Source organism: Lepidochelys kempii, chromosome 5 (genome assembly GCF_965140265.1).
Source record: "Lepidochelys kempii isolate rLepKem1 chromosome 5, rLepKem1.hap2, whole genome shotgun sequence".
Classification (NCBI taxonomy): Eukaryota; Metazoa; Chordata; order Testudines; family Cheloniidae; genus Lepidochelys; species Lepidochelys kempii.
This window is the reverse complement of record NC_133260.1, coordinates 36091092-36113438: the sequence shown is the minus strand read 5'-3', so window position 1 is coordinate 36113438 and position 22347 is coordinate 36091092. Positions and strand designations below refer to the sequence as shown.

Genomic DNA, 22347 nt, shown 5'->3' with positions numbered 1-22347 from the left:
GCGCTGGCGCAGTTTACTGACTCGCTTAGACCTCAGCGAAACCAATATCCCCACTGTTATTACGGCTTGCTGTGTGCTCCACAATATCTGTGAGAGTAAGGGGGAGACGTTTATGGCGGGGTGGGAGGTTGAGGCAAATCGCCTGGCTGCTGGTTACGCGCAGCCAGACACCAGGGCGGTTAGAAGAGCACAGGAGGGTGCGGTACACATCAGAGAAGCTTTGAAAACCAGTTTCATGACTGGCCAGGCTATGGTGTGAAAGTTCTGTTTGTTTCTTCTTGATGAAACCCCCCGCCCTTTGGTTCACTCTACTTCCCTGTAAGCTAACCACCCTCCCCTCCTCCCTTCGATCACCGCTTGCAGAGGCAATAAAGTCATTGTTGCTTCACATTCATGCATTCTTTATTCATTCATCACACAAATAGGGGGATGACTACCAAGGTAGCCCAGGAGGGGTGGTGGAGGAGGGAAGGAAAATGCCATACAGCACTTTAAAAGTTTACAACTTTAAAATTTATTGAATGCCAGCCTTCTTTTTTTTGGGCAATCCTCTGTGGCGGAGTGGCTGGTTGGCCGGTGGCACCCCCACCGCGTTCTTGGGCGTCTGGGTGTGGAGCCTATGGAACTTGGGGAGGAGGGCGGTTGGTTACACAGGGGCTGTAGTGGCAGTCTGTGCTCCAGCTGCCTTTGCTGAAGCTCAACCATACACTGGAGCATACTGGTTTGGTCCTCCAGCAGCCTCAGCATTGAATCCTGCCTCCTCTCATCACGCTGCCACCACATTTGAGCTTCAGCCCTCTCTTCAGCCCGCCACTTACTCTCTTCAGCCCGCCACTTACTCTCTTCAGCCCGCCACTTACTCTCTTCAGCCCGCCACCTCTCCTCCCGGTCATTTTGTGCTTTCCTGCACTCTGGCATTATTTGCCTCCACGCATTCGTCTGTGCTCTGTCAGTGTGGGAGGACAGCATGAGCTTGGAGAACATTTCATCTCGAGTGTGTTTTTTTTTTTCTTTCTAATCTTCACTAGCCTCTGGGAAGGAGAAGATCCTGTGATCATTGAAGCACATGCAGCTGGTGGAGGAAAAAAAAAAAGGGACAACGGTATTTAAAAAGACACATTTTATAAAACAGTGGCTACACTCTTTCAGGGTAAACCTTGCTGTTAACATTACATACATAGCACATGTGCTTTCGTTACAAGGTCACATTTTGCCTCCCCCCACCGCATGGCAAACCCCTCAACCCCCCCACCCCTCCCTGTGGCTAACAGCGGGGAACATTTCTGTTTAGCCACAGGCAAACAGCCCAGCAGGAACGGGCTCCTCTGAGTATCCCCTGAAGAAAAGCACTCTATTTCAACCAGGTGACCATGAATTATATCTCACTCTCCTGAGGATAACACAGAGAGATAAAGAACGGATGTTGTTTGAACGCCAGTAAACATACACTGCAATGCTTTGTTGTACAATGATTCCTGAGTACGTGTTACTGACCTGGAGTGGTAAAGTGTCCTACCATGAAGGACGCAATAAGGCTGCCCTCCCCAGAAACCTTTTGCAAAGGCTTTGGGAGTACATCCAGGAGAGCCGCAAATGCCAGGGCAAAGTAATCCTTTCACATGCTTGCTTTTAAACCATGTATAGTATTTTAAAAGGTACACTCACCGGAGGTCCCTTCTCCGCCTGCCGGGTCCAGGAGGCAGCCTTGGGTGGGTTCGGGGGGTACTGGCTCCAGGTCCAGGGTGAGAAACAGTTCCTGGCTGTCGGGAAAACCGGTTTCTCTGCTTGCTTGCTGTGAGCTATCTACAACCTCATCATCATCATTTTCTTCGTCCCCAAAACCTGCTTCCGTGTTGCCTCCATCTCCATTGAAGGAGTCAAACAACACGGCTGGGGTAGTGGTGGCTGAACCCCCTAAAATGGCATGCAGCTCATCATAGAAGCGGCATGTTTGGGGCTCTGACCCGGAGCGGCCGTTCACCTCTCTGGTTTTCTGGTAGGCTTGCCTCAGCTCCTTAAATTTCACGCGGCACTGGTTCGGGTCCCTGTTATGGCCTCTGTCCTTCATGCCCTGGGAGATTTTGACAAAGGTTTTGGTATTTCGAAAACTGGAACCGAGTTCTGATAGCACGGATTCCTTTCCCCATACAGCGATCAGATCCCGTACCTCCCGTTCGGTCCATGCTAAAGCTCTTTTGCGATTCTGGGACTCCATCATGGTCACCTCTGCTGATGAGCTCTGTATGGTCACCTGCAGCTTGCCACGCTGGCCAAACAGGAAATGAGATTCAAAAGTTTGTGGTTCTTTTCCTGTCTACCTGGCCAGTGCATCTGAGTTGAGAGTGCTGTCCAGAGTGGTCACAATGGAGCACTCTGGGATAGCTCCCGGAGGCCAATACCGTCGAATTGTGTCCACAGAACCCCAAATTCGAGCCGGCAAGGCCGATTTAAGCACTAATCCACTTGTCAGGGGTGGAGTAAGGAAATCGATTTTAAGAGCCCTTTAAGTCGAAATAAAGGGCTTCATCATGTGGACGGGTGCAGGTTTACATCGATTTTATGCTGCTAAATTCGACCTAAAGTCCTAGTGTAGACCAGGGCTAAGAGTGCTAATTTCTCTGTTTTGTAAATACTTTGAAAATTGATAAAGGAGTAAAAGCATTTTTAGACCCACTTACCACAAGCAATTAAGCTTTAGATCATAAAACAAATTATGACCAGCCTAAAAAATTAAACATTCCTTTCTTGTGTGATGATGTTGGAATCCTTCATTGCAAAGCAACTGCATAATCATCAGTAAACACCATGTATGTGCCTAGGCATTTGCCAAGTGCAATAAATAACCCTTGTTCTTTGAGAATCTTTTGTAGGCTTCCTCAATAATGGTTAAAGATTATAAATAAAAACACAGCATTTTAAATGGCTATTATTTTCTTCTTTGGAAGCTCACAGGGTTTTTTCCAGTGGGGGGAGGGGGAGCATCTTCAACCCTAGAAGATGGCAGTTGACGAAGTGCTTCTATAAAACTCAGGGTTTTACTGCCAGGACAAGTGCTCTTTCTGGGCTGTCTGCACAAAGCAGAAGTAATTCTCGATGATGGGTTAAGTTAATTAGATGTCTGCATTCCATAGGTCTATTCCTAGGATTTATACTGTATCAGGTTATTTCTCATAGTTACAGTTGCTCTAGAATCTTGCCACAAAAGGCAAATTGTTTTCTGATTAGTGTCCAGCAAATTCTGGTGGCACCAGTTGCACCTATTTAGGTGAATTGCGTCTAATCGATCACTTGCACACAGACACTCACCCCTCCATATTTTCAATGAACTTTGAACACCACCATGCAAATAGACTTGTGTGTAAGTTCTTTGACACAAGCAATTTATTTGCCATTTATGCTTAAAATCAGTTCAACCAATATTTAGTGCAACAGTTCCTTTCTGAAGCAAGAATCTATCATACATTTTATCCTTTAGTGGGGCCAAATCTTGCTATCTACTCATTAGAGCCACAACACTTGAACATATCCAGGCTATGTCAAAGTACAATGGTGTACAGATCCAGGGTTTGTCTTTGGGGTCTATCCCTAGTTTTATCATTCTGCAACCCTTAAGTGTGTGTTTGCAGAACATTTTTGGAGCATACTGATGAAGACACAAATTTTCAAGAACACCTGCAATCTTTCACCTGTGTTTCATTGTGAGTGCTAACTAGTGCATGCAATATATAGGTAGGGTTGAGGGTAGCTAAAGATCAGGAGCCAATATATACTGCTTTGAATATATAGATTCTTCAACTGCCAGTGTGTGGAAAGAATCGAGCACTCTCTGGGTTGCATTACAGTCTCAGTAATAACTAACTTAGTGGTGGAGAAATGTGAGACACCTAATGCGAGTCAGAAGGAAAGCTTTCTTCTCTACTATCGGCTGTTGGAAAGCCTGATGTTCAGGCTGCAAGGATCGCATCATGGACATAATTCTTAAAAATGATGAAACCTCTTCAAAATCCTAAGGTGTACGTGAAACTCCTTACTTTCAGCATATTTCATCTGAGTAGCAAATAGCACAACTGTTGCTGTTCTAGAACAAGTGTTGTCTTCTCTGGGTTGGTGCAAAGGCTGGGGAAGCTGCAAGGAGCTTTCCACAGATGTTTATGCACCACCACATACACCCTGTGCAGGGGTGAAGCATAATCCTCATGAAGAATGCAGGCACCATGGATATAACATGTAGTTCTCCTATATCACTTTTCATTAGTACATCTTGGAGCAGTTTAGAAAGGAGATCAGAATCACTATTGCCATTTCACAGATGGGGAAACTGAGGGACAGAGCGTGAAGTGACTTGTCTGAGGTCACTGGCAAAGCTAGGAATAGAACCCATGTCCCTTGAGACTTACTCTGGTGCTCTATCCACTAAGCCACACTACTATGAAGAGAAACCAGAATATTAGCTACTCTGTGATGGGTTTTTAACCCACACAAACATGCTGTGAGAGGGTTAATATGGGCCTGAGAAGCCAAGTAACCTGCCTACTCACACCTCGAGGGTGGGCCAGGCCTAATTAGAAACAAAGCCCAGTTGCGGGAGAGCCAGCCTTCTTTCCATAAAGAGTTGCGTGAGTGCTGTTGGAGGTAGGAGACCTAGAAGAGAGGAGATAGGAAGCAGGCTGAGAAGGTACAAGGGAAGAGGATTAGATGGAGTTTGGCAGGGGATGAGCTGGAAGCCTGACTGAGATGGGGGGACTTGATGAACTGGAGCCTACCTGAACCCTGAGTAAGGGAAGGAGGGTCCCAGACCCTTGATCACGGGGTGGATTGAGGCACAGTTTATAGCAGCAGAGGTCAGCCTATGATGAGGAGGCTGAAGGTCTGGTTTTGTGTATGTTTTTGTTGTCCTTTTGGTAAAGGACTCTGTGGCCCCAGAATGGGCAGGACTCTGTAAATTGGTCTGACTGGAGAGCCAGGACAACCTATGGTGAAGTAGGCCAGAGGAAAGCTGGGGGTTGAGGGGAAAACTGAGGCACCGCTGCTGCCATGCCACATCTGGCCACAAAGGAGGGTAGCAACTTGTCACATATCCAAAAAGTAGTGCACAGAGGGCACAGCCCTGGTCCCATATCAATAAGTCCAGCTCATGGGGCACTCTGTACTCATTGAAAGTGTGGCAGAACTTCCATTGCAATGTGTGCTTCTGGGGGACTCCAGGAGGAATCCTGAGTAAATCGCACTGCATCAGAGAAGTTCTTCTGCATCACGGCCCCTCTACATTGCCTCCAGCAGAGAGAGTGGTTTAGAGCCTTAGTTTCATAATTTCTCCCCCTTGTCCTGTGCAAATCTGGTGCCCTTAAAAGATGCCAGTGTTTGATTTTTAAACATAAAGAACAAGGGAAGGTCTAACTGGTTATGAAGGGCAGTTGCCCTGTTCCTTGGCCAGTGGCCTAGAGGGACAGCAACTAGACTATTTGAAAGGATTAGCTGTATTAGTAGGAGAATGACACAAAATTCATTTTTCTTTTAAATTATTTATAGTAAAGTCACGCCACATCATTTTCTGTATCACATTGTGGTAAGTTTATAACCAAACTTCTCTAGCATAGCTGATACCTGGTACAGCTTTAATATCCAATTGAAATAATCGCAAATGTGGAGCTCCCAAGAAAATCTAAATTCAGAAGTGAAGGGGTTAAAACCAAGTTGATGTTTTTTGAACTTACAGGCCCCACCAAGCAGTGAACAAGACTTCATTTTATAGCTTAATGTAGGTCCCTTTCCTTTTGAAAAATGATCTGACAAGAAATATAAACAGCCCTTTGTAGAACCCTTTAAAATCACTCCTTTATCTTTCTTCTTCATCATCATCATCATCGTTTATCGCAGCTATGTTTTATAACAAACAGTATAGGCAGAGTTGGGGAAGCAATATAGAAGGAAGAGCACAGACTCTCATGAGAAGTTGAAACAAAGTGCATTTAGAAATTCTTATGGGGGCTTTTGACCATTTTTCTTTACATTTACTTGTTTTCCTTTGAGAGATGTGCATTTCCCTCTAACTCTGCAGGGATAAATAAAGATCACATTCCACAAAAATTTCTCCACTTGGAAAAACACTTGGCCTCCATATTTTCTGTGCAAGTCTCTAGTGGTATTTTTACAGGCTAAGAATAATACCTCACACACAGACAAAGATGTTAAGAGAACACAATTAAATTAGAAAGTCAAGCATGCAAAAGTTAAGAAATGCCAGAATTAAGGTTGCCTGTGCAACGTGAATTCAACTCCCTTGTGTGTATGGATTAGGATAGTCTTTAATTACATGACAACGGGCTATTATTTCCACAGGACCCTCCCTCATTTTTTGTGCACAGGATGGATGGGGCTCAGTTAAGGAGAAGCTATTCAATATTCTGCTTTCTCCTCATTGTTCAATGTGTGGCCCTATGCCTTAATTACTGCCTGCTATTCAGACCCTGCTCTGAGGATGGAATTATTAATTTCTTCACAGGCTTTTCTATGAAACTCATTATAGTACCTGAGTACTTCCCACATACTAATGAATTGATTTTTTTCACAACAGCCCTGTAAGGTGAGGGGCTTCTGTTATCCCTAGTTTGCATATGGGGAACTGAGGCACCGAAATTAAGGTCAAATGTATCCACTAATTTTGGATGCTCTATTTGAGACACCTAGGACCGGATTTTTTTTTCAGAGCACTTCATATTTTATAACACTTTATACGTTCAAAGCACAGCTCCCATTGACTTCAGTTGCAGCTGTGGGTAGCCAGCACTTCTGCAAATCACATCCCACGGTCTCAAGACCGGCACCAAGAAAATGGCAGAAACACACTATATCCACACTATAAGGTAAGGATGTGATTTTGTTTTTCCCCTTGCTTGTGTGCACCCAGCCACGCTAGCTCTCATCAAGCTAGTGCAAGTATAAATAACAGTACAGCATGGCCATCGGCAGCAGAGGCACGGCTGAGCCATGTCGAGGACAAACCCACCTACGCCAGTGGGTGTGTACTCGGCATAGCTCAACCCCATGACTCTGCTACCCATGCTACTGGAACCACACTGCTATTTACACTCCCACTAGCTTGATGAGAGCTAATGCAAGTATGTGTGCATGAGCAGGGAATCGCATCCCTCGCGCATAGCGTAGACATAGCCTTAGTGACCACCTGTGAACACTTGAATGCAGAATCGTTCTAGCACAGGGGTGGACAAACTTTTTGGCCCAAGGGCCACATCAAGGTTGCAAAACAGTATAGAGGGCCAGGTAGGGAAGGCTGTGCCTCCCCAAACAGCCTGGCCCCCACCCCCTGACTGCCCCCCTCAGAACCCCTGACCCATCCAACCCCCCCGTTCCTTGTCCCCTAACTGCCCCCCAGGGACCCCACCCCCTATCCAACCCCCCTGCTCTCTGTCCCCTGACTGCCCCGACCCCTATCCATGCTCTCTGTCCCCTGACTGCCCTGACCCCTATCCACACCCCCGCCCCCTGACAGGCCCCCCGGAACCTCCGACCCATCCAACCCCCCACCCATTCCTTGTCCCCTGACTGCCCCCTCCCAAGACCCCCATCCCTAACTGCCCCCCCAGGACCCCACCCCCTATCCAATCCCCCCTGCTCCCTGTCTCCTGACTGCCCCCGGGACCTCCTGCCCCTTATCCAACCCCCTTACCAGGCCACTCAGAACGGCAGGACAGGCTTATTAGAAAGCCTGGGAGATGGGCGGGCGCAAGCTGCTCTCCTGCGCGGCAGTGTGACTGCAGGGGAGGAGGAACAGCGGGGGAGGGGCCGGGGGCTAACCTCCCCGGGCAGGACGGTCCTGTGGGCCATAGTTTGCCCGCCTCTGTTCTAGCAGATAAACACTGGCTTCAGGCCCTCTTCTGGCTATCCATCCAACACTTGTCACCCATGCTAGTATCTCTTGAACTTTTAAAGGTGTGAGTTTAACTGCATGTTTACAGTCAACTTTTCTTCATCCCAATGATCTACATTCAGCTGGGAGTTTCCTTCCTATTTTTTTTTTCCATGTCCACTGCCCTGTAAACTGAAGATTTCTAAGGTAAATGCGTTTTCTTTCACTTTTACCAGTGCCCTTCTTGGACTCAGGCCTTGTCTATGCTACCCAGGTAAGTTGACCTAAATTATGCTACTCCAGCTCCGTGAATAATGTAGCTGGAGTCGATTTAGCTCAGGTTGACTTACCACGGTGTCTTCACTGCACTGCATCAATGGGAGACACTCTGCGGTCAACTTGTCTTACTCTTCTCAGGGAGCTGGAGTACCAGGGTCGACCAGAGAGCGCTCTGCCATCAATTTAGCGCAGGGTTAGTCAATAGGCGGACCACTGGCCAAATCCAGACTGCCAGACACTTTTTTTGAATGGACCGTGAAATCTTTTTATTTACTTATCATCACTGTTATTGCGGTGTGAAAAGATGTTACTCTGGAGTCTGGACCTTAACTATACCTTGACCAAGAAATTTGGATCTTGACAAAAAATAATTGACTACCCCTGATTTAGCGGGTCTTCACTAGACCCGCTAAATCGACACCCGTTGCATCTACTGCAGCAACTTTGATCTCCCCGGTAGTGAAGACAAGCCCTCAGATAGGAGAGATGTAATTCATCTTACTGTAAATCATGGTCGTTTTCACTGATGTTGTTTTAGGTGTCTGTATTTTCCACTGAAGCATGTGGATATTTTTGAAGTGTTGTGCTGATCTACTCTTCTGCATACATTCAAGTACAGGCATCTTGAGAGCCCTGTTGGGCATCCTGGAGAAAGGAGGAGGATACGTTATTTAATGTAGACTGAGATAAGGGCACTGTGGGAAGATTTAATTCATGTTTTTAGGACTCAACCCCATCCTTTTTAATTAAAAAAAAATTGGAGGGGGGAAGCATATACTGTTTGCAAATTGGAATTTCTCTTCCACTGACATCAAACTATTCTCACAGTGTAGCAGCTATCATCAAAGTATTATGTGATTCAGCCAGTGAAAATGTACAGACACACAATACAGATACAACAGTGTATGTGTTAAGAAAGAGCAAAAACACCACACAGACAGCAAATGAAAGATACAGGGTCTGATCCAAAGTTCACTTAAGCCAATGGATATGAGGAAAGTGGAGGTGTTCCTAATCTATTTTTTATTTTATACCGCAAAGTTCATATGTATTCCACACTGTGATCTTAACCACCTCTGAAGCAATTTTTCTGGTAAGGCTTAATCACCAAACCAATGTTGGCACAATCAGGGCAATCTGACACGGAGACAAAAAGGCCTTATTCAAGAGCTGGCAACCTCTTTCTGTGGATGTCCCACAGAGTAAGGATTTCCCAGTACTACTTTGTTTCAGGTAGATTGGGTGTGCTATGAAAGACGAGACCAGAGCTACCCTGTATGGATAGAGACCTTTTTAATATTTTGAATGAAACAGATACTACTGGGAATTGTGAGATTATGGGAAACTTTAATTTCCCAGCTATAGATTGGAGGACATGTGTTACTAAGAATGGTAGGACCTAGACCTTCCTTGGATTTGATAGCTGAGAGATTTCTTCACCAAATAGTTACCAACCCAACAAGAGGTGATGCCATTTTCGATTTAGTATTGATGACCTCAGAAGAATTGGTTGTAGGGGACAACCTTGGTTCAGGTTATCATGAGCTAATTCAGTTTAAACTAAATGGAAGGATAAACAAAAATAGATCTGCAGCTAGGGCCCTTGATTTCAAAAGGGCAAACCTTAAAAAATTAAGGGAATTAGTGAGGGAAGTGGGCTGGACTGAGGAATCAAGGATTTGAAGGTGGAGGAGGCTTTAAATTAATTAAAGTCAAAGTTGCAGAAGCTATCTGAAGCTTCCACCCAAAAAGGGGCAGAACATGTGTAGGGTTGTAAACCAAACTGGATGAGCAAGCATCTCAAACAGGTTATTAAGAGAAAGAAAGCCTACAAGGAATGGAAGATGGGAAGGATCAGAAAGTGTAGGGGGGAAAAATGACAGCCTCCCAAAGCAAAGTGGAGTTGGACCTTACAAAGGAAATTAAAACCAGGAGTAAAAGGTTCTATAGCCATATAAATAAAAACAAAACCAAGGAAAGAAAAAAAAATGGGACTGCTAAACACTGAGGATGGAGAGGAGATTCAAGATAATCTAGGTCTGGCCCTACACCTACATGAATGTTTTGCCTCAGTTTTTAATAAGAGTAGTGAAGAACTTAGGTGTAGTGGCAGAATGGTTATTGGAAAATTAAAGTACCACATCTGAGGTGGAAGTCAAACTCAAACAGCTTAATGGGACTAAATCAGGGGCCTAGATAATCTCTATCCAAGCATATTAAAAGAACTGGCACATGAAATTGCAAGCCGCATAGCAAGGATTTTTAATGAATACATAAACCCTGGGGTCATACCCTATGACTGGAGAATTGCTAATATAGTACCTATTTTTAAGAAAAGGAGGAGGAAAGGTGATCTGGGAAACTACTGGCCTGTTAGTTTGAACTCAATTTTATGCAAGGTCTTGGAACAAATTTTGAAAAAGAAAGTAGTTAAGGAGTGAAGTTCTGGAATGACCTTTCAAGGAGAGCAGTGGGGGCAAAAAAAACCTAACTGGCTTCAAGACTGAGCTTGATAAGTTTATAGAGGGAATGGTCTGTTGAAGCTGCCTGGGGCTCATCTGCAACTGCTAGTAGCAAATATCCCCAATGGCTAGAGGCTGGACACTAGATAGGGAGGGCTCTGAATTACTACAGAGAATTCTTTCCCAGGTGTCTGGCTAGTGGGTCTTGCCAACATGCTTAGGGTCCAACTGATTGCCATATTTGGTGTTGGAAAGAAATTCTCCATCTGGTCAGATTGACTGAGACAATGAGGAGGGTTTGCTTTCATCTACAGCCTGCGGCACAGGTCACTTGCAGGTTTAAACTAGAGTGAATGGTGGATTCTCTGTGACTTGAAGACTTTAAATCATGATTTGAGGAATTCAGTAATTCAGCCAGAGGTTCAGGGGCCTATAATAGGGGTGAGTAGGTGAGGTTCTGTGGCCACAGTCTGGGGCGATATGCAGGAGATCAGGCTAGGTGATCATGATGGTCCCGTCTGGCCTTGAAGTCTATGAACTAATAACTGTATCTCTAAGAAAATTATGAACAACACAGTCTTTGATCCATAGCAGAGCTCTTGTCAGTGTCAAGAAATTATGTTCACACAGACTGAAGGCAGTTGGCCTTTTTAAAAAGTTGTATTTAACAGGGACAAACTTGCAAGGAGGTTTCACCCCTGGCCCTGCTTATATTCTAAATAGTCGTAAATTACTGAATCTGAAATATATTGCATAGTTTCAAATGTTTTAAAAATAAGCAAAGCATTTTATGAGACCATAAATATATGGAGCATTCATTATTTTGCCACATGGGACAGTTGTGGAAGAGCTACAAAACATCATATGTAAGGAATCTGTCAAAAACTGCTTAAATCAGGCCTGAATCCAAATTGAAGAGATCCAAACAAAAGATAGAGAGCAAAAAGGAGTTGGCCAGTAGCAAGTGGAGGAGAATTGGTGAGTCTCTCTGACATCCTTGTTGTGAAGACCTTGGATTATCTTACTTGTAGATTAGTCTTTGTGTGCAAATCATCATAGCCCATGGGAGTGTGCCTGCCAGGAAGCCTCACTTCAGGGGTTTACATATGCCTGACACACTGTGGATGAGGTTGATGAGGTTGAGAAGAGGTTTCAGAGTAACAGCCGTAAAATTCTAACAACTTGCAGGTAAGAGACATTCTTCTGTGGCACCAAAACAGCACATTAAAATCAGACATATGGGAATCCCAAGAAAGTGAATGAAGATCAGTATATCTTCTTTACTGTATTTCTTCCAGTTTCCCTGTCAAGATCCAATTTTATTAATTGATACTGCCCTATAAAGGCCAATATGTAACTTTTTAATAGGATCTGTAGGTGCTTGGTCTCCTTCTGTATCATGCCTTTTGCTGAAATAATTTATTTTCAACCCCATCATACTATAGCAGTATGGTTCATGCTGTTAATGTGCAGAACCTGATATGTTTGCAATGGAAATCATAATGGTTTTAAATCATAGAGGGCAGATTGTGATTCTAGGCAAAGCACTGAGCAAGGGTGGCACATAAAGTGCATCTCCTCATAAACATCATTGTGAAGCACTGTGTCTGACAAAACACATCCTGGGTCTCATTTCCTCCCCTACTTCCTCCGTGCTCACAGAAAGTATTCATTTACTGCAATGGTAGTCAATTATTTTTTTGTCAAGGTCCAAATTTCTTGGTCAAGGTATAGTCAAGGTCCAGACTCCAAAGATAACGATGATAAGTAAAAAGATTTCAGGGTCTGTTCAAAAGAGTCTGGTGGTCTGGATTTGGCCCGCAGTCCACCTATTGACAACCCTGATTACAGCTTGCCGATACTAACAGTAACTTACAACCCACCTCCTTTGTGCTGCCTTAACTACTCTGGCGAGTGAATATGAGGGAAATGGAGCCAGGCTCTACCCATTCCCCATCTACTTGCTCCTGGCAGAGTTATCAGTCAAGTAGCCCCATTTACTCCTGTGCACCTGGATGCAAGATCTGGTAGCTCATAAAGTATACAAGAGGGTGTCTGCATGTGGGAGGAATTCTTACTCCCTCTTGTTCCTTTGCACAGGCATGTAATCAAGTGTCTGGCTAGCCCAAAGTTAGACTTGGTGAAATTCCATTTTTATTTTATAATTTCAACAGATATCAGTTTATTTTCAACCTTTAAAAATTTTTCTGTTTTTTTTTTTTTTAACTTTCACAGTTGAGGGAAATTATGGGTGTCAGACAATAATTGTTTAATGACAGTAGATGTTGAGGTTCAGAAATTTAAAGGTCTATAACTGTTAAAACACAAATTTATCAACATCACCAGACAAAATATACAAAGTAAATATCCTTAAATCAAAGTTCTCAAGCAAAATTTTTGTACTCTCCCTATCTGGAAATATTTTTTTCATAGGTTTGTGTATGTGTGCAGTGAAGTCACCATATGCACACATTGTGTACTGACACTTGCCAATAAAGATCGAATCTGTCCAAGCCTGCCCATAGTGATGCAGAACAAAAGCGACCTTTCAGCGTGGTTTTTACCATAACTCTAATCCTCACAGCAGAATGAGTTTTGGCTTCTAGGAGGTACATTATGTACAGTACTACATGAGGGCCTGAACTAATACCCCAGAGTCAAACACTGGTTCTGGATTTAGGATATCTCTTAAGACTAACAGTGTTAAGAGCAGGGGTGTCTGTTTGCCTTATCGCAGAATTCAGAGGCAGCTGCAATATTTGGATACAGATGCCAACCCATTCCCCTCCCCCTTCCCCATTAATGCTTGGCTCCTCTTTAGGGTCTGTCCCGTCTCAAATTAAATATATATTCTTTCTGAAATGCATATTTAGAATATATTTCATATATATGAAGGGTCTCATCTGTTGCATTTTCTTCAGGCAGATGGAACAGGATAAAATAACATAACCCCTGTGGTGCACAGGGTGGCCACCTGAACACAAACTCAGACTAATATAGTATATACCTCAGGGCCTGCGGGTGCTGCTTGTCTACATTGTTGGCTAAACTCTACCCTTGACCTTTGCATAAGGTCAAAGGGAGTTAGACATGGATCTAGGGCAATGTATGACCCACAGGCACATGGAGAACATTGAAAGAGTTAATCTTTAGGTTCCGTTCCTACCCCTGTAGTTTAGGCATGCCAAAAGCAGGTTCAGTAGTGTAGATTTAAAAAAAAAAAAAAAAAAAAAGTCAGATGAATAAAGAAATGCTGATAGTAGACATGCTGGTAAACTGGTTTTTTTTTTTGAATTTTTAAAAGCATGGGTGTTGATGAAAGGGGTTGGAGGGACAGCCTGAAGCCTTCGTTTATCCATGGAATGGATACACTATTCAAACAGAGATGCAAGCTTTCTCACACAGCCCAACGCAAGCTTTCTCACACAGCCCAACCAACAGGCCTCAACCATAAAATATCAGGGTTGGAAGGGACTTCAGGAAGTCATCTAGTCCAAACCCCCTAATCCTGTCCTGTAAGCCCCCATTTCCCTAGGGGTCCTGACCCAAAAGGGAGTCACAAGACTATTGTGGGGGGACAGTATTTTTACCCTTACTTCTGCACTGCCCTCAGAGCTGGGTGGCTGGAGAGCAGTGGCTGCTGGCCAGGCACCCAGCTCTGAAGACAGCATCGCCTCCAGCAGCAGTGCAGAAGTAAGGGTGACATGATATGGGAGGGGCATCACTTTTTAGGGGGTAAGGAGTGATCGCAGCCTGAAATATTTTCAAAGGGAGGCCCAGCCAAAAAAGTTTGAGAACCCCTGCCCCAGGCCTCATTCACACCCACCATGAAGGGGCAGCTTTAGCCCAACATGCACACACCCCCTAGCACTTTCTCTGTACTACCAGCTAGTGCAAAGCAGACAAATGGCACACTGAAATGAGCCCATTGTTGAGCTTCCTGAATGAAATGTGTTTTTAAGTAGGTATTTGAAGGGGAGGGGAAGGAGAATGTTTGGCACACAGAGGTGGGAGGCTGTCTCCATGTGTAGTGGTGGCAGAAAGGAAGTTACAAACCACTGTCATAAGTGATATGCTTATATTTAATCCACTGTAATTGACAGAAGATGAAGAGCAGTCTAATAGCCAGCTGGGAACCACAGTGTTTCTTCCTGTGTCTCTACTGCTGTTTTCTTGTTGTAACAAACCAGAGCAGAGTACTGCTTGAACAAAAATCACAGCCTTTTGATTTTTCTCTTATCTGCTGCATTCTGTATTTTTATCAGTATAGCTATGTCGACTGAAAATAAAAAACTATATCAAATGGACCTTTGGCTAAAATGTGGCAGCTGGTTTATGTCAAACGTGAATAATTTTACATCTTTGATCTTGCAGCTAGGGCAACTAGGCCAGCACTTTTAATGACTCACACTAGACAGAATGAAGTGTGTCTGTGAGAAAACAGGAGGGGTACCATTACTCTATTTTTTTAAATAAACAGAGTTGTAATAGCTTTTTAAGCTGAAGAGGATAGATCCAGAGCTGGAAAGAAGCACCTAAGTATCAGCCAAGTTCTGTGAATAGTGTGCATATAATAATGTAACCCTTCTGCCAGGTCAAGTTGATAGCAGCAAGTGCTGGGTTCAGTACACAGAGGTTCCCTCTCATCAAAGCAAATGCAAAACTGGCTCAAGCCCCCACCCAGTGACCTGGGAAAATCTTACACACACCCCTGGGCGCCTAAAAGAGGCAATACTTCCCCTCTCGCAAGCACAGAGTCTCTTTAAAAACATGAGGTAAACGACATCAGCATTAAATTGGGGAAACACCACAACTAGGGTTCATCAACCAAACCATGAGCAAAGACCCACCCCAGCAAATTGGGCCATGTCCTTTCCCTTGGGTTCTTGAGTCCAACAACCCAAACGTCTCTTGAGTCCAGCAACCCAAAAATCGCCCAAAGTCCAACAACCCAAAAGTCCAGCCCCAGACTTCAAAAGTTAATTTGCAGAGTGTTACTCCCCAGTCTGGGTGAAAATGTGTGTGTGTGTGTGTGTGGCGGGGGGAAGAGGTAAGGGGCACCTTACATAATCTGAAGCTGACTGCCCTGCAGCTCCATAGGGCTTCACTCCGATCCACCCCACGAGCTACTCTTCTCCTCCAGCCGTCCCACAAACCGCTCCACAAGCAGCTCCCGCCGTCCCACGAACTGCTCTGTCAGCCGGTCCACAAGCCAGTCCAGCCATCCTGCGAACTGCTCCGCTTTGCAATAGATCTTCAGCTCCCCACTACTTAACATTGTGTTCAGTGATTTCAGCTTGTAGTAGTAGGAGCCTTAGTGCTTATGGCCTTGTGGTAGTGCTTTTTTGTGATCTACAAGAACACATTCATGGTGTTACCAATTTAGCAACTGCATGAGAGAGAGAAATATTTGTAATCACTATGCGCACTGGCTACACATTTCCCTCGCCGCCCACCCCCCCGCAAAAAACATTTTAGTGGCTTTTTTTCTTTATCTATTCAGCTACCAGACTATGTATGTTGTATTGTCCTTTCACCTAAAGGACCTCAACTTAAACTAATTAAAACCAGACATTTCTGATGCATGTTAGTACTATAGTGAGTGACGAGAACACATCAGGCTACATCAAGAATCCGCTGTTAACTAACTCTGCCCCTCTTTGTATGTACTGCATACAAGTTCCACGAAGCAGAAGCCCAAGATAATGACTATGGCAAACTGTTTCTTTCTCTCTTTCTAATCTAATCTGGGGTGCCGAGCCCAATGGCAGCTAAATGTCATTTTCTTCTGAACCTTAAGAAACGGTTGGCTTTCAGGGTGGGTCAGGCACAAGTCAGGGTACAGGGTCTGTCCGGAGGTTTCACCGCAAACAGAAAACCACCCCCACAAGAGGCGTACAGTGCTAACTGGTGATAGTTTTGTGGTGAGTGAAGACACGTTCTTCCTGTTTACACAGCTTTTAGCATCCGGACGATATCCCACAGTGCCTAGGTGACCACTCTGGCCAGCAGCTCTGCTACTCTGACGCCAGGTAGACAGACATCCGCCTCCCCCTGTAAAGCCCTGGGAACTTTGAAACTCCCCTTCCTGTTTTCTTGGCAAGTGCAAAAACTCTGCAAGTGTAGACAAGTTTGTGTGTTGGTGGTTAGAAAAAACAATCCTCCATACGGTCTGGGCTGGCTTAGTTTTGACCATGTGGTCGGGACCTTGCTAAATGCGAAGTAACTCTTTACAAGCTGTTCTGGAAAGTCACCAGTACCCTTCCAGTGGACTGTCACCACCCTATACCGGAAACCTACTGACCGCTATGCCTACCTACATACCTCCAGCTTTCATCCAGACCACACCACGCGATCCATTGTCTACAGCCAAGCTCTTCAGTACAACCGCATTTGCTCCAACCCCTCACACAGAGACAAACACCTACAAGATCTCTATCAAGCATTCTTACAACTACAATACCCACCTGCTGAAGTGAAGAAACAGATTAACAGAGCCAGAAGAGTACCCAGAAGTTACCTACTACAGGACAGGCCCAACAAAGAAAATAACAGAAGGCCACTAGCGATCATCTTCAGCCCCCAACTAAAACCTCTCCAACGTATCGTCAAAGATCTACAGCCTATCCTGAAGGATGACCCACCACTCTCACAGATCTTGGGAGACAGGCCAGTCCTTGCTTACAGACAGCCCCCCCAACCTGAAGCAAATACTCACCAGCAACCACACAACAAAAACACTAACCCAGGAACCTCTCCTTGCAACAAAGCCCGTTGCCAACTGTGTCCACATATCTATTCAGGGGACACCATCATAGGGCCTAATCACAACAGCCACACTATCAGAGGCTCGTTCACCTGCACATCTACCAATGTGATATATGCCATCATGTGCCAGCAATGCCCCTTTGCCATGTATATTGGTCAAACTGGACAGTCTCTACGTAAAAGAATAAATGGACACAAATCAGACGTCAAGAAGTATAACATTCAAAAACCAGTCAGAGAACACTTCAATCTCTTTGGTCACTCGATTACAGACCTAAAAGTGGCAATTCTTCCACAAAAAAACTTCAAAAACAGACTCCAATGAGAGACTGCTGAATTGGAATTAATTTGCAAACTGGATACAATTAATTTAGTCTTGAATAGAGACTGGGAGTGGATGGGTCATTACACAAAGTAAAACTATTCCCCTCCCTCCCCGCCACTGTTCCTCAGATGTTCTTGTCAACCGCTGGAACTGACCCATCTTGATTATCACTACAAAAGTCCCCACCCCCCTATCCCCCCAGCTCTCCTGTTGGTAATAGCTCACCTTACCTGATCGCTCTCGTTACAGTGTGTATGGTAACACCCATTGTTTCATGTTCTCTATGTATATAAATCTCCCCACTGTATTTTCCACTGAATGCATCCAATGAAGTGAGCTGTAGCTCATGAAAGCTTATGCTCAAATAAATTTGTTAGTCTCTAAGGTGCCACAAGTACTCCTTTTCTTTTTGCAGATACAGACTAACACAGCTGCTACTCTGAAACCTGTCTTAATATGGTGCACTAACAAGCTTCAAAGCTGTCAGCCTGCAACAGTTCACTGGGTTTTCAGTTGTTAAGCCATAAATTCATTCAGCTAACATGATTTAGCCCATCAAGACAAGTCCTCATGGAGCCTTTCGTCAGACTGAAACAATAGCACCAATAGATTAAAATGCATGTAAGCAGAAGTGCCTGAAAATGGCAACCGGTCACGAGAGGAAAGTCACTAGCATGATGCAATGTGGAGAGAATTCCCTAGTGTCACTACAGCATTTAACAATCACTAGAATGAGCTTAGGCTTCAGTTCCAAGGTTGTTGCTTTTTCAATTTTTTTATTGATCACTTTGATTTAATGAGTTGGATCTGTGTATGGGGGTCTTTCCATTGACTTCACTGGAGCTGGATCATGCCTTTAGAGCTGGACTGCACCTTTAGAGTGGTAAAAATTTAATATCCACAATGAGTATGTATTCAGTCTTTACTAGGTCCTGGCTCAAGCAAACTCCCATTGAAGTCCACAGTAACTTTGGCTCACTCCCACAGTAAGTAAGCATTCTCCGACATCATAACTGGCATTAGTAATGAATGGACCCTTTCTGGAATCCTTGTAATGAGGCAGAGTGGCCTCCGTGCAGACCTGAGAGGGAGGGACCATTACACCTCCCCAGTCGACAGAGCCGAACATGCCCTGCCCCACTTACCGGACATATCAAGGTGGGACAGCAGGTAAAGGGAGGGCTCTGTAATTCAGTTGGGGCTGGACCAGGGAAGGAGGTGGACATTTCCTTTAGGGAGCCAACCCCTCTGGCTGATCCCAAACCAGCGCCTTACTGACTGGGAAGCCGCAAGGCTCCAAGGAGTTGCTGGAGAGGATGCTGCCCAACTGCAAAGTGGCGAGACAGAGCCTGGGGCCAAAAGAGCAGTGCAGGTACATTTGAGTAGGAAGTAGACCCTAGGAGCCAGACTTTGGTCCAGTTGCGCTGCCAGGAAGCAAGGCAGTGCCTTTGTATTTACCCGCTGACCCAGTGGTGGGACCACCCACCACTAACAGGACCCTGGTCTGGGACCCAGTGCAGTAGAGTGGGCACCGGGTCCCCCTACCCTCTGCTGCCACCCCCACACCTGGGATTTGCTGCACACTCACCCTAGGCCAGAAGGGCAGGACTTGCTTGATTGTTGTCTGCCCCAGCCAGCAGGCTGTGGGCTATAGACTGTTGCTCTGCCCTGCCCAGAGGAGCCCAAGCCCAGGTTATTGGTACCAGCCATAGTGCGGCAGGGTGGCCTCCCTCCTAGTGTTGCCACCTTTCTAATTGCTGGTAATGACCACTGAGGCCCTTCCCCTGAGGCCCTGCCACTGCTCTGTCTCTTCCTTACCCCCCAAAGCTCAGCCCCTGTCACTCCCCCTCTCTCCCTTTTCCTCCTGTTGCTTGCTGGATTGTCTCAAGAAGCCTGCCTGCAGGTAGGAGGTGGCCCTGGATGAGCAGGGGCTGGTGCTGGTCAATGACCCAGCGCTTCCCCCACACTGCAGTAACCAGACTTTTGGTTAGGGTGCCATTTAAGGTTGGTAGGTCCCTAAAAATCAGACACCACTGGAAACCCTAAATGGCACCTGGACACAGAAGCCAAAAACCAGACTGTCTGGCTAAAAAGTGGACAGGTGGCAATCCTACTCCCTCCAGACCCGAGAGGGAGGGACCATTACAGTCCTGTATGTATTTTAATGGTAAAATTGCAGTAGGATCTGGTTTGATTTCACATAGGACTCATGTAAAATAAATGCGTGCCTGTTTGTCACGCTATATTTCTATCTAAAGTATTGCTCCAGCACCCTTAACTAAACTAACTTAAAATATAGCACACTGTATCACATCAAAATATCAGCAAAATGGGCAGTGTTGTAGCATGGTTCCCCACTTGCTTATACCAGTGTCACTCATCTAATAAGCACTAGCAGATGTTTGAGGCTTTGCTGGTTGGCTTCTAAATGGAGGAGAAATCAGGGATGTACATTCTGAGTATAACATGTTTTATTTACACACACACACAAACACACACACCCATCCTGGAGCAGAGAGCACGCAGGGCAATTGGGAATTTCAGCCTAACTGGTGTCCAGTTCCCAGAAAGCAGAACTGCTTTAAGAACGTTCTCCAGTCACAGACCACCACAGGCAGCATACTGTCCTGCTGCTTGCACAGCTCCCTCTTCAAGGGCAACACCACTGTCTCAACACAGACATTTCCATAACGAAAAAGAACAACACAGCATGTCTGAACATTTGCTTGCACACTGAGAACTGGGAAGACTATATTTAATAGCGCCACCTACATGGCACCTGCGATAGCATTGCACTATTTATAAACATACACTCAGGTTAATATTCTGTTATATGTAATAGATGTTATCAAAAGTACAATAGAGAGAGAGAATACATTTTTCCCAGAAAAGATTTGTAACCTTATCAAAAATAATAAATTCATGGTCAATAACTTACCTCCAGCTTATTTTGGTGTTTCTTAGTCAATGTATCATCATCACTCCAAATGTACAAGGTTTTCCACCATTTCACGCAGTATTTTATGTGATGGGAAGCACAATCTAGACAATAACTATCTTCTGATGGAATTGGAGTTCTGTCTGTGCCAAAGGTCATGTGAATGCTTTCCTGTATTTATTGATTAAAAACTTGTTCGTGCTGTCTCCAGCAATTAGACATTTGGATCAGCTAGCCAGGGATCAGATAGTGTGTACTGAAAATGTAACAGATGCCCTGAAAGCACGTCCTGCTCTCCTAACCTTGTGCCCCTTTCTTTTGCTAGTTAGTAAGGTGAATTTGTTTCTAAATTAGCAGAAGGCCAGCAATCTGCAAATGTGTAGAGAATGAAGTTGAAATGGATGGGAGACAGCCTGTTCCTTTTGGGCTAGTTATTCAGTCCAGATGTGTCTTGCACAATTATTTTGCATAAAACTTTAGGTGTCTAGATGTGCTGGGCCAGATTTTCGTTTGGTGTAAATTGTTTTACTGCACAATTGACTTCAGTGGAGCTATGCTGATTTACACCAGCTGAGGATCTGACCTGCTCAATATATATTTTTGGTAAGAAGGAATCTTATTTATGTCCTTTAAACAGAATCATTCCAGCAAACTCCAAGTGCCACCAAACCCGCTGTGTCTGGGGACCTTGGGCAAAGCAGACATTTTGAGTTCTATTTGTTTTGACGATAAGTCTGTATCAGCCCTGGAGGAGCTGGCATACTTAGCTGATCTGTGTCTGACATCCCAGCATGGCCGCCTGGCAGACATTTCAGTTCACCTCTGTCTGAGACATAGCAGAATCGATTGTGTTCATGGCAGCTAGTGGAAAAGAACAGTTCAGGCCAAACTGAGCCCTAAGAACCAAAGGAAGGATGTCAGGGAAGTATTTTTTATTATTTAAGCTAATTTACCTGGGTGGTGGTATTTTATTTTAGAAAACTGAGGGATAACTATTCACATGAGCTCTACTAGTCTTAGCAATGGAGGAAGAAAGGAAAAATAACTCATCTAAATACATTTTAGACTTTGGAAGATAAGGAGCTGAGTGTAATATTTCTGGTGGGACCAGGGGCACGACTCTGATCTTGCTTACACGAGTATATAAAAGTAGTAACTCAGTGGGAGTCAATGGAGGTACAACAGGCCTATGGTTTCCAGTCAGGTCTGATTTACTGAGCTGAATATAGTGTCTGTGAAGCACAGGAAAAATAGCCCAACCTTGTATTCACTTGGAGCTGGGCAGGGAATCTTCCTCTCTTTCCATCCTCCACTGAATAAACTGCTAAAAGACATACATAAAGCTGTTGCAGAGATAATAAGAACTAAAGGATTTGCAGCAGGTGTTGAGCATTATAGTACCATCTGGGCCTGTCTAATTCCAGCCAAAACAATCTCCTCTGCAATTGCACAGAAGGGTAGAGATCTGATAGTAACTAGTAGTAAATCAAAGTCAGGACAGGAGGAAAGGAGAGCAGAAGCCCTGGCTCAAGCATGGAGACTGTTACAGAGGCTAGTAAGGTGGTGGTGGTTCCATTAATTATAAGGAAATGTTAATGCTAGTGGCCAGCTTGCATTCTTTGTGCAATAACTTTTATTTATGTATCATGAAATTTTAAATTTGCCCTCACTCAGAACTGTTAGGGCATGTGCCAGGTTACAAAAACAA

At 44.7% G+C, this 22347-nt stretch overlaps 1 protein-coding gene across 1 annotated transcript in view; it reads left to right on the top strand.

The window, feature by feature from the left end:
* LOC140911927 (uncharacterized) overlaps positions 1-21504 on the top strand; it is a 77286-nt gene extending 55782 nt beyond the window's left edge. Inside the window, exon 6 of the mRNA XM_073346087.1 lies at positions 21277-21504. Coding sequence (XP_073202188.1) covers positions 21277-21504 — 228 coding nt within the window. The remainder of the gene's footprint in view (positions 1-21276) is intronic.
* The last annotated feature ends 843 nt before the right edge of the window (positions 21505-22347 follow it).